General features: G+C 42.7%; 2 protein-coding genes across 8 annotated transcripts in view; one reads left to right on the forward strand and one right to left on the reverse strand.

The window, feature by feature from the left end:
• Window positions 1-21,000, reverse strand: part of SND1 (staphylococcal nuclease and tudor domain containing 1) — a 447,074-nt gene that overhangs the window by 94,258 nt on the left and 331,816 nt on the right. Inside the window, exon 16 of the mRNA XM_010378725.2 lies at window positions 9,064-9,173. Within this exon, the coding sequence (XP_010377027.1) occupies window positions 9,064-9,173 (110 nt within the window). The remainder of the gene's footprint in view (window positions 1-9,063; window positions 9,174-21,000) is intronic.
• Window positions 1-21,000, forward strand: part of LRRC4 (leucine rich repeat containing 4) — an 80,654-nt gene that overhangs the window by 31,625 nt on the left and 28,029 nt on the right. The window contains exons 3-4 of one of the 7 annotated variants that reach the window (XR_004057959.1): window positions 13,995-14,428; window positions 17,850-20,542. The exons of 2 other annotated variants lie outside the window; for them this stretch is intronic. Coding sequence is in view for 1 of the 5 variants with exons in the window: in XM_030932456.1 (XP_030788316.1) it covers window positions 13,995-14,140 (146 nt within the window). In the remaining 4 variants the exon portion in view is untranslated. Of the gene's footprint in view, window positions 1-13,994; window positions 14,555-17,849; window positions 20,543-21,000 lie in introns of those variants that run through there. 4 more of the 7 variants (XR_004057960.1, XR_004057963.1, XM_030932456.1 and 1 more) reach the window with 4 other exon arrangements.

Below are 21,000 nucleotides of genomic sequence, written 5' to 3' on the forward strand. Positions count from 1 at the left end.
GGAGACCAGGAGAATGCATGTACCTGGCAATAGCTATCTTCCATAGGAATGGCTCATTAAGAATACCATTTCATGTCAGATGAGTGGCAAGGGTTCTGCTTAGCTAGGCTCTGTTTCAAGGACTTTCATGACCTTATGTGATCCAGTATGTGTATTCTCCAATGGCAATCACTGCCCACTATCCTCATCATCCAGCCTCAATTGAGATGAGGCATAAAGTAAGTACTATGGACCCTTCTAGCAGAAAAAACGCAAGAGGAAATCACATGTGAGGCTTTTACGTCTTTACTCTGGGCTGAGCTGGGTCAGACCTAAAGATGGAGAGGAAAAGTGAAACTGTCAGGTCTAAGGACTGTATTTCTTCCTTTTTTTTTTTTTTTTTTTTTTGATAGGAACAACATTAAGAAAAACAAATTGATCTGACAAGAAAACATAAAACTCTCTTAAGGAAGAGTTTACTATAGTAGGGACCCATTCCCTAGGGGAAGGGAAGGGAAGCGTCTGCTGAAAAGGATTTTCTTCCCTGGGCTAGAATTACATCCTTGAGGCCTTCCTACATGTTCCAAGGAGGCCAAATCTCGTGTGGTCCTGAACTATTCCTCATTCCCCTCCTAATCCCAACAGCCATCCTGGGATAGGAACACTAGCCTCTGGAGAGCAGTGAGGCCTATCAAACCTACACCAGTCACCCCGTATGACATAATTACAGATAATATAGGATCTTGGCTAAGCCAATGAAAAATTAGGCACAGTACCTATTTCAGAAGAATGGATGCAATTCTATGCTTGACTGGCTATGAAAGTTCTAAGGAGAGGAATAGGGAAACAGCTGAGCTGAGCCAGCAGCTTTGCAGAGAGGAATCCCACTGGAGCCAGCACAGCATTGGCACCTATCAGCACATGCTGCTGAGCTCACTTGGGGAAGGCCACCAGTGACTGGAGACTCGGCTCCTTCCAGACATTAAAAGCTGATAGGGGAAGCCCAGCAGTCAGGGGAAGAAAGGCAATGGGGCAGCGTCCCCCATGGTACATTTCTACCTCAACTCTTCTCCTTGTGATGCCACTTTCATTTAGGGGCTGGAATGGGATTTGAGGTCCTGCCCTCTAGGGCTTTTGGAAGCACTTCGCAAAGGGCCAGGAGCCCAGAGGTGAAGGGGCTGTAATAGACAGATAACAACCTGGTATTCAGGAAGAGCTTATAGCCCATCTCCGAACAGGAATTTGTTGACCTGAACTTCCAAATTAACTCCTCGCTCATTTAGCAGTCTAATCCACAAAACAGAAACATACCAGAGAGGGAGAGATTTGCAGACTATGTTTGGAGAGTGAAGGGACATGAATGGTTTCTATTTGAACACTAAACATTTTTCAAAACACTCATCATTATCTCATTACGTTTAAATATACTGGCTGGACAGATAGGGAGACCCAGGCAGGTGAAGGTCCTATAGTAAGTGCACAGTCATGTTTTGGCTAAGGACTTTTTCAATAAGAAGTGATAAATTAGCAGTCATGTGTCCAGCCTCAATACTTCAACAGTTTTCTTCCCACCCTGACAAATGCCGAGCCTGGAGAGCTTTCCTAAATAACCATAAAGGACAACAAAATAACAGGCCTTCTTCCCATTCTCTAGAATTAGGTCACAGGGAATCAATTAGTTGATTTGACAAATATTTATTTGTTGAGTATCTCTTATATACTAAGCACTGGAGTACAAAGACAAAACATGGTTCCTGTCTGTGAGGAGCTTACAAGCTAGCGGGGAGAGACTTGGGTCATAGATCCCTTGTATACTATTGGTAAGTACACAACAGATGTATGCTGTGGGAACTGATGGAAGGATATCTCATCTAGCCTGGGAGAGCAAAGGAAGGCTTCCAAGAAAAGGTGATGCACCTTCCAGAACAGGCGTGAACAGGTGTGAAAGCAAGCAAGGGGGATGACTGATGTGCTGGGCCGAGTGTAAGTCTACCTGAGAGATGGGAGAGACAAAATGTTGGTATATATGGCGAACTGCCAGTATAACAGGTCTATTCTGATAAGGCACAAATTATGAAGTGAGTGGGGTGGTGAGACATAAAGTTGGAGAGGTTATCAAGAATATATGTAAACTGAGATGAGACTTTATCCCAGAGGCAATGGGAAGTTATATATATATATTTTTAAACAAATGCACCTACACAGTCAGATCTGTCTTTTAAGAAAGATTAGCCGGGCGCGGTGGCTCAAGCCTGTAATCCCAGCACTTTGGGAGGCCGAGACAGGCGGATCACGAGTTCAGGAGATCGAGACCATCCTGGCTAACACGGTGAAACCCCGTCTCTACTAAAAACTACAAAAAACTAGCCGGGCGACGTGGCGGCGCCTGTAGTCCCAGCTACCCGGGAGGCTGAGACAGGAGAATGGCGTGAACCCGGGAGGCGGAGCTTGCAGTGAGCTGAGATCCGGCCACGGCACTCCAGCCTGGGTGACAGAGCGAGACTCCGTCTCAAAAAAAAAAAAAAAAAGATTAGATACAGGAATATAGACATACATGAGCAAATGGGAAAAGTAAGGCCCACAAAAATCAAACAGCAGATGAAGCAGGAATCAGACAATCAATAGACACAGGAGCTGTGGCAAGAGCAGAGTAAATATTTAGGGGAGGCATGGACATAGCCAATCCTTCAAATTCCTCGGCAGTCTTGGAAGCATTCAGGATCAGAATCCATGCCCTATAGAAGACTGACTCTTAGTCAATGTGGGACCTTCAGGGAAGTCCTTTACTATTCCTTTAACTAGTTCCAGGTATTCTATGGTTGAAAAATGGTAAAATATGGCTAAAATAATTATTGCCTTCTAAAAGCAAAACTGGCAAGATTTGAAGAGAAAAAGCATTTGATTTGGAATGCAGATATTTGAGTTTTAGTATATGTCTTACCATTAGCTCTGTGAACAGAGGCAAGTTACTGTGCATTTTGGTTTCTTGAACTGTAAAACAGGGTTAGTATTTTTCTTAAAGGTTTGCTGTGAGATTACAATGAAATATTATGCATGAAAACACTTTTAAAACGAGAAAATGCTATATAAAATTAAGGTTTGATCACTATTAAGACAGGAGTTTTTCTTACCTGAGCCTTATTCAAAGAAAATAGCCCTTAACTAAGAATAAACTGCTTGAAATTAAAGACCACTGGTGGGTGATGAACTGTCAAGCATGTGTGGGGAGGTGAGAAAGGTCTTAGCCCCCCAACAGCCTTTAAAAGCTTGTGGGATGAGAGAGCTACTTAGAAAGCTGACCATAACATGTCCCCTTTTTCCTGGGCAGTGGCTGAGATAATCTAGAATAAGGGGACTTTGTGAAAATAAATGACATTGCCAGACAGCCTGCTTGCTTTTCTAGCAGGTAATTATTAGTGGCTCAGCGAGGGTTCCCAAGGGACATGGCAATCAGGGAGAGTCAGGAGAGTAGGTTGCACTGGATTCACACTCACCAGGTGTCCTTTACTTTCTTGGAATTCCCTGTGGCTTGAACTGTCCTCATCCCTTTGATCCAGAGATATAACTTTGCTAGTGTTCCCTCTCTTGTGGGTCTCCTCGATAGGGAAGGAGCCTGCGCAGAGAGATGGAATGGGAAGGACTAACAGAGCACATACCGCAGTGCTTGTGGGGTGATGTAGGGAAAGGACGGAGGGCACAGGAAGGACACAGATTGAGATAAACTTGAAACTGCTTAGAGCAGTTTATCTATTTCAGACACGCTACAGCACACTTGGAGCTACAATGAAAGAAATGAAATAACTTTTTCTTGTATTCTAAGTTTTATTTCCCAGACGTACACCCCTTCATAAATACACACCAATATTCAAGGCTGAGGCCACATTCCCCTGAAACATAAATACATTTTTTTTCCCAATGGCAACAGTTGCTTATAATGTTTTTCTGTATATATATTTTTTCCTTTTTAAAGCAGGGAGTAAGGGGGAGAGAGGAAACCCAGGACTCTGCCCTGGTCACTGCAGCCTGCAGAATAAGCTCCCCGGGGGACATCCTCCCTTTTAATGCCAGCAGGGAGAAGGGAAATAGGTCAAGGCAGCAGCCTGAGTTTTCAGCTGGGGCTGTCCAGCATGAGGACATCATTTTTCAGGCAGCACCAAAGAGCAATTCTTATGTCTCAGAGAGGACAAAGGGGTCATCGAAAAAGGCCTTAGAAATGATCACCAAACCCACATACATTGCCCCTGTCCTCAGAAACTGTACCTCCTACAGCCTGGAACTGTGAAGAGAGTTAAACCATGACACTGATCTCTTTAAATAATACCTTATGGCCCTTTCTCTAAGAGTTCAGGTTTCTCCAACACAGCAGCGAAAACACTGCTGTGCAGGCAGCAACTGGTCAGTGAATATGTGCTGGCTAGCTGCCTTCTCGAAGAAAATGAGAAGAGATCTGAAATCACTGTTTTAGTCAGAACAAGGGCTGCAAAAAGGAAAGGATGGCTTGGGATTGCTAAATCAGTGTTTTAGACAGGAACAGCAAGGCAGAAAAGAATCACATATGCAGGACCATATAAAAACTGGAGTGTGAAAACCTAGGAGTTTACACTTTTAAGCCAGTTATTTACCCATTAGCTAATGCTATCTCTCATCACTACTACTAGGGGATACTAGTAACAGGCACAACTCCCCAACTGGGAAATCACACCAGAGCTTCCTGTCCTTGACTGTGTGGCAGAGAACTGCCTTAAAGAGTCAGCTGTATGTGGGGCATGGGTCACCAAGTACATGCTATCCAATGGGACATGGCACTCAGCTCATAGTCACAGCTACAGCCAACAGATACAATAATCTTATGCAGTCCAGCCTCAATGGCAGGGGACAGGAGAGCCAACTTAAATTTTCAGGGCTATTACAAGCCATTTAAACCCAATTCAGCATACCATATACAGCAGTAGTCAGCAAACTTTTTGGTAAATGAACAGACAGTAAATATTTTAGGTTTTGCAAGCTATATAGCCTCTGTCATAACTACACAACTCGGCTGTTATAGTGTGAAAGCAGCTATAGACAATATATGAAAGAATTAGCATGGCCAGGCCAGGCATGGTTGGCTCATGCCTGCAATCCCAGCACCTTGGGAGGCTGAGGTGGGCGGATCACAAGGTCAGGAGTTCGAGACCAGACTGGCCAATACGGTGAAACCCCATCTCTACTAAAAATACAAAAAAAAAAAAAAAAAAAAAAAAAAAAAAAAATTAGCCAAGCGTGGTGGCGCATTCCTGTAATCCTAGCTACTCGGGAGGCTGAGGCAGCAGAATTGCTTGAACCCGGAAGGTGGAGGTTGCAGTAAGCTGAGATCGTGCCCCTGCACTCCAGCCTGGGCGACAGAGCGAGACTCCATCTCAAACAAACAAACAAAACAACAACAACAACAACAACAAAACAGGATTAGCATGGCTGTGTTTCAGTGAAACTTTATTGTAAAAACTGGCAGTGGCACAGATTTGCCCACCCATTCTAAATACCAGCAGAGTCAGGCTAGAAAGAAAGACTGAATTTACTGTTTTTTGGTTTTTTTTTTTTTTTTTTTTTTTTTGAGTAAAAGTGATCGTCATTTGAGAGTTCCCTGGCTGCTTTGTGCTTCAAGGTCAGAGAAGCAGCTAATGGCACAGTGTCTCATTTACTGTTCTTTCTGTCTTGGGGCTGGCAGCACCACCAGAATGCCCAGACCACTGAGTTGGAATTGTCTTCCCAGATTTCCAACTCAGGTAAAAGAACAAAAGCCAACAGGAACCAATGGCTAAGGAGGAGCAACATGTAAAATGGTGGTGTAAAAGAAGAAATGCAATATAAGGGGGCAGAAGAGAAGTCAAGATAATGGAGCTGAGTGGTGACCAGAAATGTGAGTAGCTCTGTGCTGACTAGCGTCACTGTAAAACAAATTTAAGGAAAGCAGCATTATGAGGTCTCAAGATAATGGGAGCCACCTGAAAACAGAGATGAAAGACATGTCTAAAGCTTGAGGGCTCCACATGAAGATATGAGATGGAAAGACTATAATTCAGGCAGGAATTCCTGCACGGCCCACCTAAAGCCAGGACGATGCACTTATAAACATGGTGTCATTTTACCAGTGCCAGACACTGTGCATGCCAGCTTCCTGTTCTCTGCCTGGCAGAAGGCTGGCCTGGGGCAGTTACCGTTACACAGCTCCTCTCCCCTCTGTATCTTTCTCAGGTCAGTTTATGGTTTCACATAGGGAAGTCCAACTTGATGACGTGGCCTTTGTTGGATCACACAAAGGGGCCCAGGAAGTACTTTGAAATCCTAAAATCTGTGGGCTTCATCTTTCCTAGGATAATGCAGATTTATGGTAACCAAGGAAAGCATGCAGGGGACAGAGAAATTCTGGCCAAAGAAAAGATACAAAAACAATTTAAAACTTTAAAGGGAAAGGATGGGGCAGGGCCAAGGACAATCACATCTTCAAAATACCTGGTTATCAGAACTAAAACTCATGATCAAGGGAACAGGTAAAAGGTGCAAAAAACCAGTTTAACTGCAGCCGTCCTAGCAGTGGCTCAGCTCCAGGAGAGTTCCTGCACTGTCATGCCCTGTGGGCAAGATAGAGGCTGCCTGGAAGGTAAGAGGTGCATGAGGTGGGAGGTCATGGGCCCACACTCAGGCATCCATGCATTGCTCAGGACTTCCACTGAGGGTGGTGAGAAGGACCTCTGCATCTAGGAGTACCAACGTACTGGGACATTCCTCTTCTGCTAGATCTTTGTGGGGTGGGGGGAGTAGGACAAAGAGAAGCATTCCCCAAGACAACTTATGAAATAAAAATGGAGGTACTACATAGGTAGAAGTAAATGAATAAACTTGTAACAAAACACAAACCTCTCCATTCCTACACTGTTCAGAAAACAGTTTTCATACATAATATAAAGGAAATGTTCAGAACAGTAGGCTATGACTGGATCTTTTAGTCAGATTTTTGAATTATTCATAGTTTAGGGAATACTCACATTTTCTCAGTGTAAAGAACTTTCAAAATGGCCAGCCCAAGTAATCATATAAATAGCTAAGAAAATGCAGAAAGGTTCTTATGGAGACCCTCAACCTAGGGATATGAAAGATTGGGCCACTATAATCAAGAAAGATCAACTCTGGATCTGCAAACTCAATTACATGCCAAGAGCACCAAAGAGTTTCCACAAAGAAAACTGGAGAAAAAAAATTTTTTTTAACAGTCAAGTATTAGCAAATATAAGACAAAGGTGAGGTCGCAATAACCATGGGAGCATAAAAGAGCTTTGGGCCACTCACTCTTTTTAGTGATCAGTATTCTCTTTGACCCCCTTGTACTTCTGGATCTCATCAGTGGGCCAGAAACATGATCAAGAAGGTGGCTGGGAAAAAGACAGTTGAAAAAGAAAGGGAAAGAAACTTTAGGAGACAATGATGTAGGAAGACAAATGATGGTGAGAAGTTTGACTCAGTAAATGATGAGAATGCCACCAACCAATGCCTTGGGCAATCCAATGAAGGAATTTCTTTCCTCCATCCAAAGCACAACAGACAAAAATCTGTTGCTGCATCCTTGGCAATGTCTTTAAGTTATGAATTTGAACAGACTCGCCTGCTTTTACCAACGTAGTTACTTTGCAGTTCATTATCCAAAATTAGAGGGAAATTCTACAATATCTGCCCCATCCACTTAATCCCTGGGCCACTTCAAAAATTGCAATAGGCACTTATAGACAACTGGAGTGTTTGGATTTTTGAAATACTTCTCTTGCACGGGGTTATTTTTAATTGATAAAAATTCAGGCAGCATTGTGTAACTATAAAACGGGAGAGGGGGAAGCACCTTCCAGTCAATATAAGGATTTTTACTTTGCAAGCATCTTCATAAGCATCTTAACAAAAACATCTTCACAAAAAATGAAATGGAGGCCAATGTGAATCTGATGACACAATTAAGCCCCCCAATCCCCCAATCATTGTACGGACAGCCAACAAAGCAGATGTTGTAGCTGATGTTTGGGAACTGGAACTGAGAATTCAGGATTTGTTTGGCCACTCCACTTTCTTCTACAAAATAAGAAGGCAAGCACTAAAGAAATATCCAAGAGGTGGCAACCAACACTTGACTCTCAAGGCCAGGATAGTCCAACATAAGCATCTCGGACTGGCGTGTTCTCTTGTTCTCTCACGCATCATGTATTTCTTAGCAATTCAAATCAGCTTGAGAGGCTGAAGCTTATAAACAGGTATTTTTTATCACTAAGCATCCTAAAGAAGTCCACGCATCTGCTCTCAAAGATCTACGAAGACTCATTAGAGAGACAGCCTCTAGGACCCTAGAACCTTGTACCTCTGTGAGTATTATGAAAGCTGGAGGGACCCTATAGATGATTGTAAAAGAAATGGGGACAATGGCAGATCCAAAAATCCTAAGGCTGAGCCAAGCACACCTCCCCGCTGCTCCTTTCTTGTGCCCACCTAGCAGGACAAATGGCTGGTATACTCCTGGAAAGAAGATGGATCTGTTGACGAAGGCTTGAGCAAAATTAGCAGGTAGAAGGGCACCACAGCAGCTGAGATCCTAACTCCTGCGTGCAAGAGCCAGCCCAACAGGCAGAAACAGAAATACAATTAAATTAAGTCAGAAAACCTGCTACAGAAAATGCAATTACTCAAAGATACAAATAAATGTTCAAAGAAAATTGGCCCCTGACAGGGTTAGTCAAGCTTCTAAATCCAGCTGGAGGCAGGCAGCTCAGGCTAATTCACCAAGGAGGAAGAATGCAAAGATGTAAGCTCTCTGCATCAGGAGCCTGGCTGGGCTGGCCTCGTGTTCACCACACATCCCAGGCCACCAGTGGAGGGAAGCAATTTGGGGGTGGCTGGCCAATGAAGCAGGGCTCAGGGAAATAAGATATGGGCAGACACAAGAATGGATTATGGATGTGCAAGGCTGAGGAGTGGAAAAAGCAACAGACTGATCTCTGACATGGCAGACCAAGGGAGCCTTATTTTGTCACCCCTCCTCACAGAGAAAGCAACAGGAAGACGTCCTACCTCTCGCTGCAGCACCAGTTCCTTGGTGAAAAGTGTAGCTTCCTCGCTGAAGGGCTCTCCTTCCTGCACCAAGCCTGGGAGGTTTCGGGCTCCTCTGGGGCATTCAATGCCTGCGTCAGGAGAAAAGGAGAATCTGCGATGAAAAGGTGCCCATTAGGCTTGCTGTCCAATACAGACGGTCCCCTGACACCTCCAGTGAAGCAGGCGTTAAATCTAACTTCCATCCATTCTATCTGAGACGAAGACAGAGGTAATGGGAGAAGTGGAGGAGGGGTTTAGTTCTCTCCAGGTGGAAAAAACCAACACTATCACAGCAGAACCAATGGATAGGGGCTCTCAGCCATGGCATCCGGGAATTATCAAGAGCACATGGGGCAAGGAGCCTTCCAAGTAAGATAAGCAAGAACTCCTCATCCTGCACCGTTCCAACTGATGATTCCACAGTCTTGCAGCTTGAGCCATCTCTTACAGAAATGGCTCCCTCACCTACTGATATCCCAGCCATTCTGCCTCCTAAGTGCCATTCTCACTGACTCCTGGACATTTTCTCCTTGCTGTCTGACTTTTACACCAAATTCAAAAGTGTTAATTCGGTGTCACTTTTCAAATAAGCCACCCCTCTCAACTCTGGGTGTATTTTGCACAATAGTATCATTGGCTTTTCATTCAGAATGAGAGACAGAAAGAAAAGCAAAACACCTCAGAATACTGATGAAATATTAGGTGCCCGGAGCCAAAGAAACCCAGCTTCACATCCCAATTGTATCACTTATTAGCTGTGCGACCTTAGCCAAATTACTTAGAAAGTCTCAGTTTCCCTACTTGCAAAACAGATATTATAATATATCCACTTCTTAAGGTTGCTGTGTGAACTAGGAGAGATTATTTAGAATGATGCCTGCCACATGGAGAGGTTCACTATATCCTATTATTAATATTATCTGTATCGTCATTATCACTCTTAGCAATTGCCGTGCTCAAAACCTCAAAATCCTCTTTGACCCCCACAACCAACCTGTTCCTGAAGACAGAATCCTATCCTTCAAACTTTTTTTTTGTATCTAACCACAGGATTCTGTACAAAGTGCTCACTAACCAAGTAAGACTACCTTTTCTTTCTTTGAGTCAACCCGTTAGTTATGCAAGTATATTTACCACTAACAGTGGTCATCTGTGACAGACCATGAAATATGCTACATTTTGATACCTGAGACTTAAAATATTTCAGAAAAATTCGCACTGTAGCTATAATGACGCTATATAATTACAGACATAATTCCACAAAAAGTGGAACTGGGCTAGAGACATAGGAAACGAAAATGATGAAGATCTGGGGGAGGATGCATGGAGTATGTGTGTCTCTGAATCACTGTGATCTCTCCTGCTGCAGTAAGGCAGAACTAAGAGGTGCTACCTTTTATTTACAAACAGCCTCAAGGGAATGTACAAGAGATCTAGCATAGGGGCAGGAGAAGCAGGGTGTCTCGGTGATGGCAAACACCTGCTTGGGGGAGACAAGGTTCCACTGAAGGTACATCTCTATGTATGAATAAAGCTAGGTGCTGCTCATGTTTCTGGCCGGGGCATTGATTCAAGATGACAAAGCTCAGAAGGAAGGGAATAGGCTATATATTGGGCTTTCCGAAGATGAAGAATGGAGCTTTCTCTCTGAGCCCCAAGGCCTCACAAATGGAATACACCATATCAAATAAAATGCTAGGCCAGGAGAAAGACTGCCACAGGAGAGCAGCTTGAGGTGACAGTAAGGACCATTCTGCCACCCTTGAAAAGGTAGGACAGATGAAGACCCCACCCAAGTGTCACATGGCTAGGAAGATCACCAGGGTGCCTCATTCCTGGCACTTCAGTGCCGGCCTGCAAGGGAGGGGTGGAACGTATTTTTGTAAAAGACAGCAATAAACTCATGAGCCAAGGAGCCTGAGATTAACCCTGCAGGGAGAGATGAGGCTAGAGAAAAATGGAATGAAAGATGGCCCATGTTTTTTACATCAATAGCCAAAACACTTTTATTTTTATATCTGCAAACTAAGCAAGAACAAAATCATCAGAGAGAAAAATAAACAATTCCATTGAACAATCTTGCCACACAACCACAGAAAAAGCATTGTTGCAGAAACAGGCATAATACTAAAACAAGTGTTCAGTTTGTTTCTGACTCTTAGCAGTGATTTGGGCAGGACAGGACTGGGGCGCTGCTGGGTGGGGCTGCTATGAACTGGTGACTAGAACTGGGATGTAGCTAGGGTACCACACTGGGCAGCAGGAACTAAGGGGTTGAATTTTCACTATGAGGGCACAAAAGATTTCTGAGCTTCACTTATTGAGTATCACTCTACTCCTCTGTCACTCTCTTGATATTCTGAAATCTCACCAGGTTGGTCAGGCTACAGAGATTGCAGTAGCTCCCCTGAATCCTGGAGACCACCAAGTGATTAAATTGAGAAAACATGATGGCTCAGTGGGCCAGGGAGTTAAACAAATCAAGCAGAAATATATTCAAAACATTTTTCATGAGATAGTCCTTTGGGCCTGTGGAAACCAAATCCCAACCACTCTATGTAGACACAAAGGCAAAGAAGGGCATTTGTTATGTTGCTAATCCACTTCCCAGCAGTTGAGCTCCAGCGCACAAGAGTAGGAAGCTGAAGCAGGGTGCTTCTGTGCCCTTTTTCAAGTGGAAATAAGTAAACATCCATTCACATCCATTCCCATCAGGCAGAGGCAGAGTCTATTCCCAGACTAAGGTACAAAGTCAGGGCCAGGAGAGCAGGACAGGCTTTATGATATCTGAATGTCTGAGTATCAGAAATCTGCCGAGCCAAGCTACATCTACAGATAGAAGATACTGTAGATGGGCATTTTTCAAACTTTTTATTCTTACTATGACCCACATACATATTTGCATATGGGTACAGACACCTGTAGACAACCACTGGAATTAAGAAGCCTTCAACAGACTCCAGAGTTTCAAAATAGTCACATCAGGCAGATTCTGCCAGTGCAATTGTTTAGGCAGGAAGACCATTTCCTGATGTTTCCTTCTCTGCCATCTTGATATTACCTTTTGCAGAACAGTATTTATGTATTTATTTATTTATTTGGGGGGCTATTTTTATTGGAGGCCAGCTTAGCAATTATTATGTTTCCACAAGACAATGGTTAATCTTGACTATATATGTTATACTCACAGTCTCTCTTCTGTTCACCATTTGATTAAGGAAAAAACCAAGATGGCTATGACACTGAATTGATTTAAAACCTCTAGTGGGACAAATACCCAGTTTGAAAAACACTGGTATTGACTGAGGTGTAAAGACAGAAGGATGGAAGGATGGGGCAGGTCCTGCTGGCTTTCTTGCAGAGTTAAAAAAAAGTGCTCCAACTGAGGGTTTATCAAGTTTCTAGACTTGCTTTTGTATACTAAAGGACCAAGGAACAGAGCAAAAAATATGCTGTCCATTGATAGAAAGGAGACCACACAAATGTTAACATTCTGAAGCCAAAAAGTCAGTTATCGTTGCTGCTGAAAGCCAGGTGAAGCCACATGCTGGGAGCGAGCAGAGTTATGCTGTGCCCTCCTCTCCCAAGAGCTCAGGGAGCAAGTTAACCTAATCCATGCTGCACCTTCTCTCAAGCAATGCCTGCGCTGCTGGGCTGGTGATACAATAAAATGGACGTTAAAAAAAAGTTAAAGAAAACAGATAAAGAGAAAGAAAGTTGGGTTCTAAGAAAGCAAACCCAAGGCTGCTGATGCTCAGCTGGGAAGGCTGACAGGCAGCAATGGAGCGCTCCCAAGCCACACAGGGCCTTGGACTGTAAATATGAAGTGAGATATCACTGGAGCTGCAGAAGTTCTCCCCAGCCAGTTGAGGAAGTGCCTGGCTGGATTCTGCATGTTACCACTAATAGCTGTCTTTTCTGATAACATACCACTGCAGTGCTGCCTGCTGATAAAGATATATTAACTCAGCTGTGCCTCAAATGCCACAGGTGCAAGTGAAGTGCTAAGCTTACCTCTGATACAAGCCTTTAAGACACAAACTATTTTGTTTTAGTAAACACAAAACAAGACAAAACACTATACCTAAAAGAAAAATTCCCAAAATTCCTGAGCATTTTCCTTCCCTATTATGCGGTGTGCCAGAACAAAGACAGATCCTCCATGGTGGGACTTAACTGACTTCCACAAGGGCAGGTACAGGAGAGGCAGGTAAGACAAATGCCTGCCCCACCTCCTGCTCCATGTGGCTGCTGCTCCTGACCTCTTTCGAACACTATAGGTCCATCTGCCTATAAGCAAAAACTCATTATTTTTCGCACCTTTTCTAGACTTTCTGGGATATGAATGGTTGACCATGGCTATTTGAAACAAAACAAAACAAAACAAAATGAAATAAAATCAAGTAAGAAGAGGTTTCTGCCTGACTTTGTATAGTTTAGCTAGCCATCAGCACATCATGGTTCTAGATTCTGCTCTGCCACTGATAGAATATTAAACTTATCCAGGCCTCATCTGTTTATAAAATGAAGGATAAGGCCTTGCATTATCTGGACACAAAATCTTACCATTTTGGTTATGCCGTTTTGAGATTCCTCACCCAAGCCTTGACTCATGGAGTACAAATATCAAACTTAAAATGCTGGGCTATGGAGCAATCATTCTATTAAAAAAATTATACATTTAGAGACATAGGCTAACTAGGTCAATTAACACAAACACTCTGGTCAGTCAGCTTTGGAACAAGAATACACATTCTTGTTAATAACAAGATAATGGGCTCTGTAAGAGATTGTATTGATGGCTATGTGAAACTTATGTACTGCTCTGAGTATTTTACACTCTTTGTCGAGTTTTATGATAACTAAGCCTCAGGACTCAAAATGTGTTCACTTTTTCCTTTATTGGGCAGTGGGAGCTAAGAGAAGTGTGACAAATCGGTCTTGGCTGGAAGTATGTGACAGCTTCCCAATGGCGCTTATTCCGCCAATAAGAGACCAGGCATTAGCTGAAGGAGACAAAACTCAAGTGGAAACAAAAAACAGTTTGAAGGATTAGTCAACGGTGTCTACTGCATGCCCACTGTGTTCTCACTACTGCATCAGACATCACAGTGGCACAGGAGGCATACAAGACCTGCCTTCTGTCCACAGGGGACACTGAAAAATTCACCAGCTCACCTAGCAGACCTCCACTCTCCATTTAACTAATACTTGCCGATGTCTACTCTGGGCCAAGAAGATGAGGATTGTTGTGGAAGATGAGGATTCAATGATGAAAACACTTTGTGCTCATGAAGTTAACTACCAGCTAGGAAAAGATTATTTTCCTCTACTATTGTAAAAGGTATGTTATTGGTGACTGGATTTGCCATTTGGTCTATATGCTGCAGAATGTTAAGAAAGAGTACATGGCCGGGCGCAGTGGCTCAAGCCTGTAATCCCAGCATTCTGGGAGGCCAAGGCAGGTGGATCACTTGAAGTCAGGAGTTTGAGAACAGCCTGGCCAACATGGTGAAACCCTGCCTCTACTAAAAATATAAAAATTGGCAGGGTGTGGTGGTGCATGCCTGTAGGGCCAGCTACTCAGGAGGCTGAGGCAGGAGAATCGCTTTAATTCCAGAGGTGGAGGTTGCAGTGAGCTGAGACTGCACCACTGCACTCTAGCCTGGGCGAAAGAGCAAGACTCTTTCTCAAAAAAAAAAAAAAAAAAAAAAAAAAAAAAGAAATAGTACATGATAGATACTTGGATTATGTTAAGCAGATGCATGTGTGGCTAGGAAGCTATTGTCAGAATGTAGTGGACAAGCCAATTACGGGGCTTAACAGGACACATCTCTCACTAAGGAGACAGCCTTGGGCAGCTATGCTTTTTAGCACATGACCTCTGTTCTCTCCCCACACCACAAGCTGGGCATGGGAAGTCAGCGCAGAAGGTGGGGAATGGCAGAGAGGGAGGGAGTAGTGCTGTACCAGCTTCAAGGGTAGCAAATGTGCAGTCTTGCCAGCAATAGGAAAAACAGCTCTATTCAAACAGAAATGGCAGATGCCAGGTAAGGCAATAAGAGTCTCTTTCTGGAATCTGAACTGAGCAGTGTTTAAAACAAAAGCCCAGGAGGAGCCAGAGGAAGGAGGCAATAAGCAGAGGGGACGAACTGGCGGCATTAACACTGGAGATCTACAGTGAGGTCCCTGCAGACTCAGAATCACCCCAAGTTCCAGGATCTGTGAAACCTGACCCTACCTAGGCTCCTATTAGATTTTCATGGATACTCCTCTGCTCTCTCCCCTCACTGACACTATAAGCCAATCTGTGAGGATCTGGTACTATCAACCAAAATAAAACAAAAACCAGAACAGTGCATCTTAGGGCAGGCACTGTGTCATATTCAGATTTTAATCTTTCCAGCACCCAATATACTATGTAGCACACAGTGGCACTGGAGAACCTCAATAAATGTTGAATGCATATTCGTGAAAAATAGTTCTGAAAAATGTAAACACACAGAGAAAGAGATGGTTGATGAACTGTCAGGGTGCAGACCTGAGATGAGGTATAGTCTGAGGCACCTGGAGAACAGAGGTGTTTTATGCAAATACCAGGAAAGCGGCCAACAGAATCCATTAACTACATACATCCCACCTTCCCATGGTTATATAACTTCAAAAATTAAAAAAAATATAGCATACCTACACCCTTTTACCCCACTTGTCTTTAAATTGGCACATTTGGAGAACGTGGTTTAACTACAGAGTTGAAGTGGTCAACACTGACCAGCTATGTCAGAGAGACCTGAGCTGGAGCACAGCAGAAATGTTTAGCTTCTGACACACCAAAGGAGGAAAACAATTCTCACTCATGACCTATGTTCAGTTCTAGGAAAGTTATGTGGCCACATGGAAATGCAGAAAACTGGAGCACACTTTAAGAGAGCAGGGAAATTGACTCAGGGGCATGGAGACCTGCCTCTAAAGGGAAGACAAAAAGTGCTAAATTTGTACAGCTTGGCTAAGTGGTGACTAAGAGGGTGACATGATAACAATCTGCAAATATTTGAAAGGTGTAAACACAAGAAAGGAGGGAGGATGCCTAGCCTGAAAACAGGGGATGTAATTATTAGGGGAAAGAAAATCTGGACACCATATCGGAAAAACTTAGTGTGGGGATGACTACTGGGATATAAATAAGTTTCCCAATGGAACGGAAAATGTTATTCAGTCTTAAAGCTGAAAGATGGTCACTGAGTGCAGTCCTCTGCTTACAGTGAGGAGCCCAGGCCAGTGAATTGTGATTTTATTTTGTATATTTAGACAAATTAGTAATATTCAATATTAAATATTATTTAATATTGAATATTCAATATCTGCTTTAAATAATGGTCCCTGAAATTTCAACACAATTTTTGTTGATCAAATGATGGGGGAGACAAAATGGCAGTTTTGATGGAAATTTCACAACAAAACAGGGTTTATCTACCTAGCCACATACCTAGCTAGCAGATAAAGGGGGGCTCAGTGCAGATGTGGGGGGCGGACAGTGGGGAGAGGAACAGGAGCATCTCATCTAGTTTTCATCTTCCTTCATAGTCTTTAAGACCCCAGGCAGGAATGCTGTAAAAGTTTTCCAGATAGGAAACTATGTACACCTCTCCTTTCTATAGACTGCACTTGGTCCCCTGGAGTCAATGTCATGGGCAAGACACAGAAGGAACGCCAAAACAAGCTTCTTGTCCCACTGACTGCACTCCTATACCTCTGCCTGAGTACCTGCTGCTGGAGCTACTCGATTTACAATCCACAGGCTCCCAGCAGATTTTTACCCCTAGACTCAATTAATTCCATTTCTATACTTTCCCATACCACCTTTCTCCCCACCAAAAAAAAAAAAAAAAAAAAAAAAAAATTATAAAAAGCCCCACTACACATAGACTGTAGATACTTAAACTCCATATAAAGGCTGAGAAAAGCAACACTTTTAAGTCTGTCCAGGACGATTTCAAAAATTCTTCAGCACTAACAATATATAGATAGGTATTCCCTCCTTAAGTATCAAGAAAAAAATCAAGAACTTTTAACCACCAACATGAAAGGTAGAGTCAGACAGACCATCTGCCTAATTTTAAGGAACGTAGTTATCAGTTAAATAACATACAAAGCCAAATCAGTTCATGCCATTGCTTCTCAGACCTGTAATAGCTCATACACCAAAAACTTGTACTTCTTGCTCATAAGCTTTAAAGTAGAAATAATTTGGAGGGCTCAGGTTGCAAACGCTGTCAATGAATCAGTTCACTATTGAAAACCGCACATCATCTCACTTAGGGCGTATATTTCCATGTTCCTAAAATGGCCCAAAGAAAAAGGGAAATGGCAGACCAGTTGGTTCCTAAGAGTTCGTTCCTCATGAGGCTACGGTTTGTACTAAAAGGTTTAGAAGTAAAACAAGGATTTTGCATTTTCTCAAATTCTTTATTCTCTCCCTTGTTCTCTAAACCCCTACTTTGTTACCTCAGGGGAGGTAGCATCTTGTGGGCCAATTTTGGAACATGTCACTGCTAAAGCTCTTTCAATGATCAGAATAAAGGGATAAAAGAAGAATGAAGGGATCCTAATTAAAGGGATCAAATACCTCAGGTAATTGTAGTCAGGGGAGTCAGAACTGGGCAGAAGCTGAGACTGAAGCTGTTTTTAGTCACAGCTCCAGTTTTTTAGGATAGACTTTTATTAGGTTGTTCGGATTTTGTAATGTTTGATGCATTTGTTGAAAGACCAGGTACTGAAGTTAATTTGGAATAGGAACAAGAAAACCAAGTCTTCACAATGCAATGGAAACTGCAGCTCTCTTTGAAGAAAGGAAGGGGAAGAGAAGCGAAGCAGGAAGTGTGATGCTTGGCTGTTAAACATGCCTTGAGTTTCTGATACACGTCATAATAGTTGTTCGCCTGTTAATGGTAGATCCCTATTCTACAGTCATTTGAGGTAAGGGATATGCCAGTTCTCTCTACATCCCTGGTATTTGGCAAACAGGAGATGCTCAATAATTCAGTTTGCTACATGAATGCCAGAGAGGAGAAAATCTAGCAAAAACAGATACACCAAACCTGTTACAACAACCTGCTTTTCCAAGAGTTCTGGATGCGTATGACTTAATATGTGGAGTATTGATGAGGAATTCTAGTACTGCTTATTCTCAGGACTTAAAGGTAAATGTGTGTTAAATGCTCAGTCACTGACCACAGTCAGTAGAAGAGGCAAGGAAGGGATGACTTAGAGGCCTTATACTGAATATCTTGCTCTCAGTCTAGCCGGGCAAGGTACAAAACCAGCTTCACCAAATTTGATTTATTGTTAGTTTTAGACAACAGACAATCTCTCCCAAATGGGAAAAAAGCATTTTTAGATGGAGCTGGTACAGAAGATAACAATCAGGCCAGCATGGGAATAACCTTTTATAATTCTCCCCATTGCAGAGCAAGATCTGAAAACAATGATTTTTAAGGGGGAAAAAAAACCTCTCACTGATTAACAAGGCCTTTCCTTTCCTGTGGCATCCCAAGAGCAGGCCGTAAACCACCCTGCCAGGCTGTCTCTGGGGTGTGTTTGGGAAGGGGATTGGAGATAGCAGGCTATCTGCTTCCCAATGCCCATGTTCATTTTTGGGGATTGCTATAAGCAGCAGCTGCAGTAATGTCACCATCAGCTACTAGCAGAAAGAACAACTGGGCATGGGAGAGATCTGTGCCTTTCAAATGTTTTTTTTTTTTTTTTTTTACCCCTGGACTTCTCTTTATTATCCATACCAAAACAACCTCATACCTTCATTAACAAAGTCACAGAAAACAAAGTATCTGAGGTCAAAAGCTAGAGCCGCAGTCTTCTGAATGACAAGAAAGCTCCTATATGGCTCAAGCTTTTATGTAACACAGTGGCACTGTGCAGACAGCATCTAACAGGCACAAATGCTATGTCTGAGCAAGGAGGAGTTGGTTTCTATAAGAACCTCAACTTTTATTTCTTCTGACTTATTTGAAAGCAATAGGACTTTATCTTTAAATCAAATAAAATATATTTTCCCCCTTTTGATTTTTGGCACCAAAGGTTTCCATTCTTGGTCTTTTTAATTCCATGTTAATGGATAAAGAGAAAAATTTGAATCTACTGTCCAGGCTGCTAGAGATTTGCTACAAGGTGAAGAGAAAGCCACAGGAAATACCCCTATGGATCTTGCAAGTCTACGCTTCCATAAGGTATTCTGGCACACACCTGGCAGCCAAATGTAAAAGCTACTTACTTGCATAAATTTAGAGTGACTTTTTCTAGACCAAGCTGTTTTATTTGAACAAAATGGTTCTGAGATGTGTGGAGTGTACTTCTAAACTATTGCCTTTTTTGAGCTTTCACTCAAAATTGCTCTGAGCTCCTCCTCCTGAGGCAAGTGAATTCCAAATGTCTAGAGATTAGTATACTCAGCCTACAGTAGGATGGGGAGGAAAAAACAGCTAGTGTCAGGAATATTAACACTTAAGAAAGAACCAAAGAAAATGAATAAAAAAAAAAAACCTCTGGGCTGAGAAACTCTTAGCAAGAGCCCTTCACCTCACTAACTTTACTTTAAAGAAAAAGGAAGGAAAAAAAAAAAAAAAAAAAGCAAGCAAAAGGGAAAGGAATTGTGAAAAGTCAAGGTTCTCCAAGAGCACAGGCCAAGCTACAAACATCCTGTCCAGAGTAGTTTGGATCCTGGGCCAGCCGTGGGTCAAGAATGGCATTTGCCTTATTTATCTATTTACTTTTTACCAAACGCTATAGTTATTTTTTTACCATACCCATAGTTACCATACCCTAAAGCAGGGAACAGCAGACAACTTCCTGAAGACTAAGTCTGCCCACTGATTTTGTATAGCTCATGAGCTAAGAATGATTTTTGTATTTTTGAATGGTTAAAAAATCAAAAGAAGAATATTTGTGACATGTTGTAGGATATAATAAATTTCTCTTCAAAGGTTTTAGCCTCTAAATTGTTAAGTACAATGAGTTCTGAGATCCTCTCCAAAGAACCAATGTATCAGTATGTTCAGCTCCCCTGTTCTTTGTTCTCCATTTTAAAATTTAACTTCCTCTTTCTTTACATCTCCTTGTCCCTAGTTTCAGTAAACAACTCCCTCCTAGCCTCTATCACCTGTTCTGACCTTAGTCATCCTTGGTCACCTGCTCTGTTCTTATTCATCCAGAGTCACCTGTTCTGTAACTGCTCTTGCCACCAAACTACTCACCCCGTCACTCTGGCTCCTACCCCTACGCTCTTTAAAATGGCCAGCCAGAATTAGCTTAAGACTGTGCAGTCCAACCCTAGCCAATAGGGGAATAACACAGCAATAGGGGCTACCTGCCCCTTCCCCTCTCTTCCTCAGGTGTCCTCTCGTCATTGCTCCATCTGTGCGTCGCACCCTTCTATAGAAGTAAAATTGCCTTGCTGAGAAAATTTATGTTTGAGTGCTATTTCTTTTGCGTCACCGAAAATTTATTTCCAACAATGTGATGACTATGAAATTCAAATTTCAGTGTCAATAAATGAAGTCTTATTAGAACATGGCCACATGTATTTGCTGTCTATGACTGCTTTCATGGTACAGGGCTAGAGTTGTACCATGAGTACGTGTAACAGAGACCATAAGGCCCACAAAGACTAAGATATTTACTATGTGGCCCTTTCTAGAAAAAGTATGCCAATGTGCTCTGAAGCCTGTTGCATGGTGGTTTAAAAAAAATACAGGCGGCTGCGCGTGGTGGCTCACGTCTGTAATCCCAGCACTTTGGGAGGCCAAGGTGGGTGGATCACCTGAGGTCAGGAGTTCAAGACCAGCCTGGCCAATGTGGTGAAACCCCACCTCTACTAAAAATACAAATATTGGTCAGGTGGGT

Source organism: Rhinopithecus roxellana, chromosome 6, assembly GCF_007565055.1.
Source record: "Rhinopithecus roxellana isolate Shanxi Qingling chromosome 6, ASM756505v1, whole genome shotgun sequence".
Classification (NCBI taxonomy): Eukaryota; Metazoa; Chordata; class Mammalia; order Primates; family Cercopithecidae; genus Rhinopithecus; species Rhinopithecus roxellana.